This window comes from Geospiza fortis, unplaced genomic scaffold, assembly GCF_000277835.1.
Source record: "Geospiza fortis unplaced genomic scaffold, GeoFor_1.0 scaffold188, whole genome shotgun sequence".
In the NCBI taxonomy this organism is placed as follows: domain Eukaryota; kingdom Metazoa; phylum Chordata; class Aves; order Passeriformes; family Thraupidae; genus Geospiza; species Geospiza fortis.
The window spans coordinates 3,915,502-3,925,363 of NW_005054337.1; the positions used below are offsets into that span (position 1 = coordinate 3,915,502).

The 9,862-nt window shown below is 57.2% G+C and overlaps 1 protein-coding gene across 1 annotated transcript; it reads left to right on the forward strand.

The window, feature by feature from the left end:
- Nucleotides 1-399: 399 nt before the first annotated feature.
- R3HDML (R3H domain containing like) lies at nucleotides 400-5,626 on the forward strand. The gene is made up of 6 exons (XM_005422225.2): nucleotides 400-819; nucleotides 1,427-1,786; nucleotides 2,999-3,117; nucleotides 3,628-3,760; nucleotides 4,824-4,939; nucleotides 5,041-5,626. The coding sequence occupies exons 2-6, from the start codon at nucleotides 1,526-1,528 to the stop codon at nucleotides 5,171-5,173; spliced, it is 762 nt and encodes a 253-aa protein (XP_005422282.1). The 5' UTR covers nucleotides 400-819; nucleotides 1,427-1,525; the 3' UTR covers nucleotides 5,174-5,626.
- Nucleotides 5,627-9,862: the final 4,236 nt, after the last annotated feature.

The following is a 9,862-nucleotide window of genomic DNA, read 5'->3' on the forward strand; positions in this document are numbered from 1 at the left end:
AGGGAAACACACTCGATGCTGCAGGATATGGCTTTCAGATGCTACAGCCATTTCCCCTCCCCGGGGACAGACACATGGACACCGTGGAGGGAGCACAGCTTTCCCCTGAGATAACCCTGGCTGGGCACTGCCAGCTCAGGTCAGCGCTGGGGCCATGGGCAGAGTCCCTGTGGCTGTGACAAGTCCCAGCCCTTGGGTTACACACAGCTGGCAACGCCCAGCCCAGCAAGTGGCTTCATCTATAACGGGGACAGCTGCTGACCCAGGGCCGTGTGTGGCCACCAGGGACATCTCTGCCATCTGCTCAGCTTGCACCAAAGAGGGGTGACCCTGGGGCTCCTGCTGCTTCCTTACCGGGGCAAATCCTCCTGTGCATCCCTCACCGACCTGGGTCCGCTTCTCTGCCCGCTGCTTCCAGCAAGATCCCAGCTAGGGAAGGAGCAGCAAAGAGATGATTTTGGGAATCCGTTCCTGCGGGTAGCCTGAACAAACCCCCAGGCAGCAGCGAGGAGCAGCCCCTCCGCCCGCCGAGGCGTCCATCGAGCCGTGCTCTGCCCGCTCCCCCCGGCGCCGTGCGGGGCTCCTGTGCCTGCGTGAGCCTGTGTGCGCGGAGGCACTCACCAGCCTATAAATCTCCTGGCAGGGCTCTTTCCAAACTTCAGCACGTTCCCCGGGGGAAGAGTTAAGATGCAGCTTGTGCGTCAGCGGCCGCAGCGGGCTGCCCGCCGGGGCTGAGCCCATTCTCCCGCATCTGCCCCGGCAGGTTCATCCCGCAGCTCCATCCCGCCGGGCTCCGCCGCTCCCAGCGCAGCGCTCACGGTACGTGCTCGGGGAACATCCTCCCGCTGCTCCGGGAAGGGCTGGCAGGGATGCTAGGAGGTGCATCGGCTGATATTCCAGCGTTTTCCCCCCACTTTTTTTTTTTTTAATAAAATGCTCGGCTTTTGCAGTGGCAATTTTTCTTTTCCACCTAAATCCTAACGACTCGACAATGCTTTTAAGTCTTGCCGTGAGTTTCTTTATCTGTGTGAGGTTTCTGTTTGTGCTGGGGATTTATTCAACAAACCAAACTCCTGGGAAGTTACAGGGCAGGCGGCTGCAGTGGCTCTGAGCATACTCCTAACCATCCCCTGTGCCACAGGTACATACCATAAGTGAAAAAATAGGGGAGACTTTCTACTGATTTGATCTTTTTTAAAAACAAACAAAAAATCAATTCCCCAGGCATATCCCTGACAGTCCTGGGGAGTTTGCTCTGATAAATAAGGTTATTAAAGAGATTAATTTTAAATTTTACTATTTTTAATAGGGAAAAACTACTATTATTAATAGGGGAAAAGAAAATTTGTTTCCACCTTATTTTGGGCAATGGTGCTTGCATGGTGTTTGCAATCCTGAGTGGTGCCTGTGCTGTTTTCTCTCCTAGATCTGCACACCAGCAGCAGGGACCAGCAATCCCCCTTGTCCTTGCCTAACTCCGTGCAGGAGCAGAACTCTGCCGGCTGTTCCCAGCGGGCGGGCTGGCATGGCCGTGCTCCACCTGCACCTGTACCTCACGGCCCTGGGCTGCTGGGTGACACAGCTGTCCAGCTCCCTCCTGCTGCCCAACGCCACCGAGCTGCTGTCCCCGCCCGCGGGCGCGGCCGCGGGGCCGCTCCGGGGCGAGGGGGTCCCGCGGGGCCGGCGGAAGAGATTCCTGTCCCCCCAGGACATGGGTGTCATTCTGGACTACCACAACCAAGTGCGGGCACAGGTGTCCCCCCCCGCTGCCAATATGGAATACATGGTGAGTTGGGCTGTGGCAGGGTGGTCCAACAGCTCTGGTGGGATCAAGGGGCTCACTTCTGATGTAGGAGCCCCAGCCTAGGAGGGATGTCAGGTTCCTGGCTGAACATGTGCCCTGGGGGATTTTTTGGGTCCCAGGGGCTAACAGACCCATGCAGCCTCTGTGCAGGAGGGATGGAGTCCCAGCACAGAGATGTGTCCCCATGAGGGCAGATTTAGGATCTGTGGGCCTGTGTCTGGGACATCTGGGAGGTGGCTACAAGCATGAAAAGCTCAGGTCTCAACCCAAAGCCCAGGCAGGAGCCTCTGCCCTGATTGCATCCATGAGAGATGATCCCATCACAATCTCCAGGGTCCCTTTTGAGTGTTCCAAGTGGTGACAGCTCCCAGAAGAATAAACGTTCAGGACTGAGTCAAGGAGGGGATGTACAGCCTTGACAGGCTGGACAACTCCAGATGAGGGTCACCCTGGGCAGAGCTTTCCCCAGGTTCTGTCCATCCTGCCTGGAAACCCTAACCCAGCCCTAAAGGTCCTCCAAGAGGAGCTACTTCCAGCCTACACAGGGCAGGACCTGAGGGCAGGAGGTGCCACATGCTGCTCTGCTCCCAGGAAGGGGACCAGCTCTGAGGGAGCAGCTGGGTGGTCCCTGGATGTGGTTTGGAGAAGCACAGAGCAGCCCAGCTTGCTGGGTACCAGAGCAGGTCAGACATGCCCAGGAGCATCCTGCACTGCTTCTTGCTTGGCCTAAATTCCTGCCTTCCAAAGCAACTCACACAGGCATCTCCCCAAAGGCGTTCAGGATGGGTGAGGGAGCTGTAAATAATGCATGAAGGAACCAGCTGTGCTCACCGGTCAGGGCTGCACTGTGGGCTGGGACAGCTGTGAGGGCTGCAGGATCTCACCCCTGTGCTCAGCTCCACCTTGTGCAGGAGCTCATTCCTGGAGAGAATCACACACACAGGGCTTGCAGCGCTGCAGGGCGTCCCTGCTCTGCTATGCTGTGTGTCCAGAGCTGTGGCAGCAGCTGGAATGGCTCCTGGATATGCTGCTGTGCTTCCTTCCCCTGGGCGTTTTCTGGTCTCATGCATGAGTCCTATTTTTTTGGACACTCAGGGGTGCTCAGAAAGCCCACACAGCACAAGGGGGCAGGTTTCTCCTCTTCCCTCCTCTGGGAAGCCAAAACTGCCTGCCCTTTTTCCTTCCCCTGGCCAGGTGTGGGATGAGCGGCTGGCCAGGGCAGCGGAGGCGTGGGCTGCGCGCTGCCTGTGGGACCACGGCCCCCCCGAGCTGATGAAGTATGTGGGACAGAACCTCTCCATCCAATCGGGCAGGTGAGTGCCCTGCAGGCACAGGGAGCTCCTGGGAAACCCCCACACCCCACGGTGCTGCAGGAGGAGCAGCAGCGGCCCCTCAGCCAAGGAGCAGAGGGGCTCTGAGCTGGCATTGCACAGTGAGATAGAGCTGAGAGGCACCGGGGGGAGGAGGAGGGCCCAGCTCTTGCAGAGGGGTAAATACAGGAAAGCAGAGGGGCCTGCTGCTCATTTGGGAAGTTTGCCATTACTCCCCTCTCTGCCAGGCACCTAGACCAGGGGGGTAAGGGTCCTGGATTTCCTCCACGTGGCTGAGTGCTCAGGTGTCTCTGGTCTTCTGGCCTCCAGCACAAGTGGGCTTGGCACTTGGCTGTCCTTACCCCCTTTTCCCCAGGAATGCTTGTTCCCAATGAGCCCTGGCACCAAACCATTTCTCTCCTCCACTTCCTCATTGTGGATCTTTCCCTTCCTTTCCTTCTCCCATGACCCCTGATGTGGAGGAGGTCCACCTTAGCTGTAGCACCGTTGCAGGTACCGCTCTGTCCTGGACATGGTGAAATCCTGGCACCAGGAGAAGCAGCACTACTCCTTCCCCCAGCCCCAGGAGTGCAACCCCCGCTGCCCCTCCAGGTGCAGCGGCTCCGTCTGCAGCCACTACACACAGGTGAGCACTGCAGCCCCCCGGGCTCCAGGCGCAAGGGGGGCCTTGTGCAGCTCACAGCTCCTCTGCCAGCAGCAGCTGGGATCCAGGGTCAAACCTGGCAACTCCAGCTTCAGATCAGGCAGGTCAAACCCTGGCAGCTGGCAGTGTGTCTGCTGGATGGATGCTGACAATGCCCTCCCACCCTGCGTTTTCCAGCATTTGGGCTGTTGCAGGAAGGTCCCAGGGGTTCATAACCCACTGGAGGAGCAACTGGGACCTTCTGGCCAGTTAACAAGGAGGTTTCAATTTTTTAAAAAGCTTTTTCCCCTCTCCTTTGGCCTTTCTCTCCTCACTGCACCTCTGGCAACTTAAAGGTGGTGAAGAGAAAAAAAAAGCTGCTTTGTACTTTTGCCAAGCATGAATCCTCTTTGAAATGGAACAGCTTCATAGCACCCAGCTGTTTCTGGCTCCCTGGGAATGCAGCCCCTTCATCCCCTGGCACATCCCCACACAGCCTGGCCAGCACAAGGTGGAAAGCTCCTCTGTTTCTCTGCCTGGCAGCAGAGCTGTGCTAACCCCTAATTACCTCTTCTTCATGGCTCCAACCTTTACCTGAGCATCTGCATCCCCATGAGGCTCATCCATGAAGATACTCAGGGATGGTCTTGGTTGCAAATGGGCAATATACACGTTTTATGGAAGAGATTTAACCTGGAGAGGCTTTAGGAGGAGCTTTAGTCTCTGCCCAACCTCCCTGTGCAGGGTAAGCTGCTGGCCGTGATCCAGTGTGAGGTTTAGGAGCTAATTTGGGTAAATTGGAGCAGTGATCCAGACTCTGCTGCTCATGGATGAGCTTGGCAAGGGTGCAAAGCCGTGCAGGTTGCAGGTAGGAGAGGGAGAGCAAAAAGTCACCCTCTGGTAACAAAGCACTGCCTGTGATGGGCCAGCATGCAGCCAAAGAGATTGGGGCAGCTGGGATGCAATTCCCTGCGGGAACAGAGCCCTGTGCTGGCATCCTGGGGCTATCACTGTGGGATGTCTGGGTGGATGGACACAACAGTGTCTGTTCTCTGTCCTGGCACAGATGGTGTGGGCAACCTCGAGCCGCCTGGGCTGTGCCCTGGGCACGTGTGCCAACGTGCGGGTGTGGGGCAGCACGTGGCGTCACGCCATCCTCCTGGTGTGCAACTATGCCATCAAGTAAGTGACTGGGGAGAGCCCCCCGTGCCATCCTCCCTCCCCACAGCAGTGCCAGCAGTGGGCTGATGATGCTCAGAGGTGATGCCCCCCTCTCTTTTTAGGGGTAACTGGCTGGGAGAAGCGCCCTACAAGGTGGGGCGGCCGTGCTCAGCCTGCCCCCCCAGCCCCGGCGGGGGCTGCTCCAACAACATGTGCTTCAGCGGAGTCAAATCCAACCAAGTCAGCTGGTTCTAGGGCTGCAGCCCCAGGAGGAGCCCTGGCAATGGAGATGGGGTGAACAAGAATTATTTATAACACTGACCCCCCCGGCAGCCTGGCTGTCCAACCTGCTTCATCCTAATGCCACGTAGGAAAATGCTTTTCTAACACACGTCTCCAGCAGGGCTGTCTGGCTGCTTCCCACTTTGGGGGAACTACGGACAGTGCAGGTCCCTATTTTCTGAAATGGGGATGGTTTTGGGGTGCATGCAGGGAGTGGGGCTGGCTGGCATGGTCCCTGCTCTGCAGACTCAGGGGGTTTTCCCCACTGTCCCGCCCGGTGCTAAGGCTGGTGTGAGTGTTCCAAGATGTTCCCCTCGTGGTGAGCAGCTGGATAAGTGGGGAGCCCCAAGCATGCTCCTATTTCACAGCAGCCCCTCTGACCGTGGCGCCCCCAGCTCTGAGCCCCCCAATAAAGCAGCCTGGAGACCCCCATGCTTGTGTTGGTTCTCCCTCACTCGCAGCCTGAAGCCTCGGGGTAACACCGAGCCAGTGCCTCTGCTCTGGTTTGGGGTGTAAGCAGCAAAGGGGGGCAGATCCCTCAGTGGGGCCACGGGCTACGGGCACAGGAGATGCCTGGGCGCTTTGCTCCATCGTGTGGGAGAAGCCAGCACTGCTGGGACACGGGCTGGTGATGACGCTGAAGGGCCACAAACTCCGTGTCCCGCCCATGCTGTCCCACACCATCCCACTGCTCTACCTCACCCCCAGTGCCACTGAGCACCCCATTATCCACATCCCCTCCCTCTCCAGAACCTCTCAGCACTCAGAAAACTCAGGGATTCCTAAATTACAAGTCCTCGGATCTGAGCATCCAGCTGTGGATTCCTGTGCTGCAGCCCTCTGCATCCAGCAGCACTCTCCCCACTGCATGCTCCCTTGGGATGTGCTTTTCCATTCCAGAGGAGCAGATATCCTTAATTTGGCCCCTCAGGGCTTCAGGGTTTCAACAGCTGAGGTGTTGGGGGGATCCTGAGACTGGACCCCTCTGTGCCTCCTCCAGCCTGGTCTCTTCCTGAGATGTACAAGGAGATACGGAAGGCTCTGTGCTGATGGATAATCATTTTTTCAGCTTCAGCTCTGGATTCCCCACGTACTTGGTGTCCTTTCAGCAACACTTCTTGCACATGGCCCTGCTGGTCTCAGCACAGCCCCTGGCAGCTCAGACTGCTCCTGTCATGGAGCCCCCAGTGGCACAGGGGCTGCCACAGCCTCGTGGGGAGCCCATCTGCACATCTGCTACCATGAGGACCTGGATGCAGCAGTCTCAGAGGGAGCACAGATGACCATAAAGTGGCTGTGGAACAGAGAGAGACAGGGAGGAGCTGCAAGCACCCTGTGCTCGGGGTATCACCCTGCATCCACCACAGCATCCCCAGGCAACATCTCTGGTTTGGCACCAGGCAGACAAGCCCCGACTCATGGCCTGGGCATTTTGCCCCTTGTGCCTCAGCCAGGCTCTGCTGTGCCCTTGCCAGTCCCTACACTTGTCCCACGGCCCCTGGTCCCCCATGCTGTGTTTTCCCTTTGCTGTACACAGGCTCACACCTGGTTTTCCCACCTCGGGCAGGTGATGGCACAAAACCCAGCAGCACCTGGGGCACTGCAGAGCTGGATCCAGCTGCCCCCACTCCCCGTGGCCAGGGGTGAACCCCAGCCCGGCGGCTGCCCCGGCCTTGACACCATCTGCAAGCGGGAGCCCCAAAAGAGTCCAGTAAAAGCCGTGTTTGAGTTTCTAGCTTGGCAGCAGTTACTATAGCTACAGCAACGGCACCTTGCAGATTGGTTTCCATAAGAGCTTGGTTACTATTTAACATCTCCACCCACATTAGCCCTGATTAAGCGAATCAATAAGATAACAGGAGAGGCAGGTTTCCTCGCCCTGCCTCTCCGCGCTCCCTCCTGCCTTCACCTAGTTCCTTAGTGAGAGACATTTTTTATTTATTTATTTACATTTCTTTTTTATTCCTCTACTTCCTCTGGTTTTCGCCCCAAGTCCCCATAGCGGTAGCCGGCGAGACATGGTCAATGTAGGCACCCAGCTAAGCGCTAAGATGGAGGCTCCATATGGTGAGTACAGCGTTCCCAGCGCCCGCGCTGCCGGCCTGGCGTCGCTCGGGGAGCGGGGCTGGCAGCGGCCAGCAGCAGCCCCCAGCCCCACCGTGCTCCCCCCGCCTCAGGCAAGGCTGGAGGTGGAGACAGGACAAGGGTTCTGGCTGATTTGGATGTGATGTAAATCCTCTATGTGCATTTTCTCTCTTTCACTCTGCTTGACCCAAAGAGGAAGGCACGTGCCTGCGGGAGCAGAGCGGCCCCACGTGCTGGCAGAGGGGCTGCTGCTGCTGCTGGGATCACAGCTGAAGTGGCAGCAGTTTAGAGGAGGGGAAGTGCTGCTCTAGGACACACAGGCTGCAGGTGGCCCGTGGCATGCCCGGGCTATGAGTGGGCACAGCGGGCACCTGCCAGTGCCATGCTCCCGCCGAGGGCTGGCGTTACGGCTGGGCAGCTTTCCCAGCAGGGAGTGGAGTGCCTGGACAAGCAGCAGCCTCCAGCCTCTGCAGGGCACAGCATCAGGTGGCACAATGCTGCCTGGTCACCTGGCCACAGCGAGATGCCTGCCAGGCCTGTGTCTGTGCTCCTGGCGTGGCAGAGTGGGCACCAGCCTGGAGCAGCCCCGTGTTGTGCTCCTTGGCTGTGACAGATGCCAGCTGCCAACAAATGCAGGTGGACCCCTGGGGACAGGTGGCCTTGCCTGGGCTGACATCAGCCCATGGTTATCCTCAGGATGGGACAACTGTGCCTCTGTGGCAGCATCCCCACACAGCTGATTTGGTCCCGTGTGTTCTGGGAACCCTGGTTCCCTGGGCATGGCCAGGCTGGGGAGTAAGACCTCAGCAGCTGAGGTCTCACAGTTAAGAGGTTCTCCATCACATCCTCATGGTGCTCCAGCACTTCCTCATAGCTCTCCATCAGATCCTCATGGCTCTCCATCATTCTCAAGGGCTCTCCATCGCTTCCTCTGGCTTTTCATCACACCTCATGGGGCTTCCCATCATACTACCTTGCTTTCCTCACTCTATTCTTCATGTCCTGCTCCTCTTCTCTTTTACAAGTGTGCAGCCCCTGCCTAGCCCACTTTCCAGGTACTATGTGTGCAAACCCAGGTCCCAGGAGGGCTTGTGGGACTCCCAGACCACCTTCTTGCACTTTGCTCATGGTCTCTCTTTGGATGGTTGCTTCCCTTGACCCAGGCCTGCAGCCTCTCATAGGTGTCACCCCCAGCCCTAACCCACCTCTGTTGTGGCATTCATGTGTCTCCTTGCCCCAGCCCCCAGCACTTTAGTACCCTGCAGATCACTTTATTTCAGGTAACATCACCCCATGGTGAGCCATGGCCAGACACAGGCCATGTCAGCATTTTGGTGGGTCCATGGCCTATGGCAATGGAAATGTAAAGGAATTATATAGGATCTGCTGTAGTGTCACTGGAGCAGGCAATGGTGATCAAGCAGTTACAGAATGCTGAGTTTTAGTCTGCTTTTGTCCAGTTGTGCATCCCCAGCCTGCAGGAGCCAGGTGTCTGGAGGAGCTCTGTTCACTCCCGCCTCTGAGCTGCAGGAGCCAGCAGCAGGAAAATGCCCAGAAAACTGTCCAGGTTTTGGCCTGTTTAGTGCAGGCTGTATCTTTGTGTCCAGCTGGTGCTGCTTGGACAAAGTGCAAGGAGCCATGTGGTGAAGGACACGTGTGAGCTGGTGAAAGGAAGGATTGATTCCTCTGAGATGGGCAGAGGGTCAGATCCTGGAGTGGGAACTGGCCCAGGAGGAGCCAGTGCTGAGCATCTCCCAGGCTGAAGCCCCTGCTGCTGGTGGGAGATGGCTCCTGAGCCACCCAGCTCCCAGGGACTGACCTGCACCTCATTTGCAGGAGCAGGGGAGCTTCAAGGGATGTTCCCATCGGCCTGGGAGATTGGTGGTGCAGGGTGGCCAGGTCTGGCTGTCCCCACATCCAGGGTGCCTGCATCCAGCTTTGCCCCAGGGTGCAAAGACAACCTCATTTCTGCAGTGAGCATCCAGCTTTGCCTGGCACATGCAACAGGAGGAGCTGAACAAGCTCTTTAATCACTTAGGATGAAGTTATTCTGCCCACTTGCAGCTGGCTCTAATGTGAACGGCCACTTGCCAGCCCTGGCACATCAGTGACCTTAAACACAGGCAGGTAATAATTTCTGACAGTAATTTTCTCTTGAATTTTTTTTCAATTATTTTTATTAATTACCATTTTTAAAGCTGTTTTTAACTTTTCGGTCTAAGAGTCAGTAACTGAGCCACGTGCTGAGCTTGGGTGAGTGCAGGCAGAGCCAGGTGCTGTGGGGTGGCTGGGGAGGAATCACTGCCCATCCCACCTGTGGCTGCTCTCCCCATCTGCTCCCATGGCCCAACAAAAGCAGGCTCTGGCCAGCACCTGCTGCAAGCCTGGGGCCAGGCAAGGGGGAGCGAGAAATAATGAGAATAAAAAAGCAAGATGGGCCTCCCAGACTAAAGTGACAGGAAACTCAGAGTGTTGGCAGAAGGAGGGGAGTCCTCCTTTTTCACCCATAAATAAAATGGGTGAAAAAGTTATCCAAATAGAGGTGAGGAAGGCTTGGTGGGATGGGGACTGGGCAGT

Excerpts from the sequence above, each read along its gene's own strand:
- R3HDML (XM_005422225.2), top strand. The coding sequence starts at position 1,526 with ATGGCCGTGCTCCACCTGCACCTGTACCTCACGGCCCTGGGCTGCTGG. Across the intron at positions 1,787-2,998 it reads CTGCCAATATGGAATACATG|GTGTGGGATGAGCGGCTGGC; the intron begins GTGAGTTGGGCT and ends TCCCCTGGCCAG. Across the intron at positions 4,940-5,040 it reads GTGTGCAACTATGCCATCAA|GGGTAACTGGCTGGGAGAAG; the intron begins GTAAGTGACTGG and ends CTCTCTTTTTAG.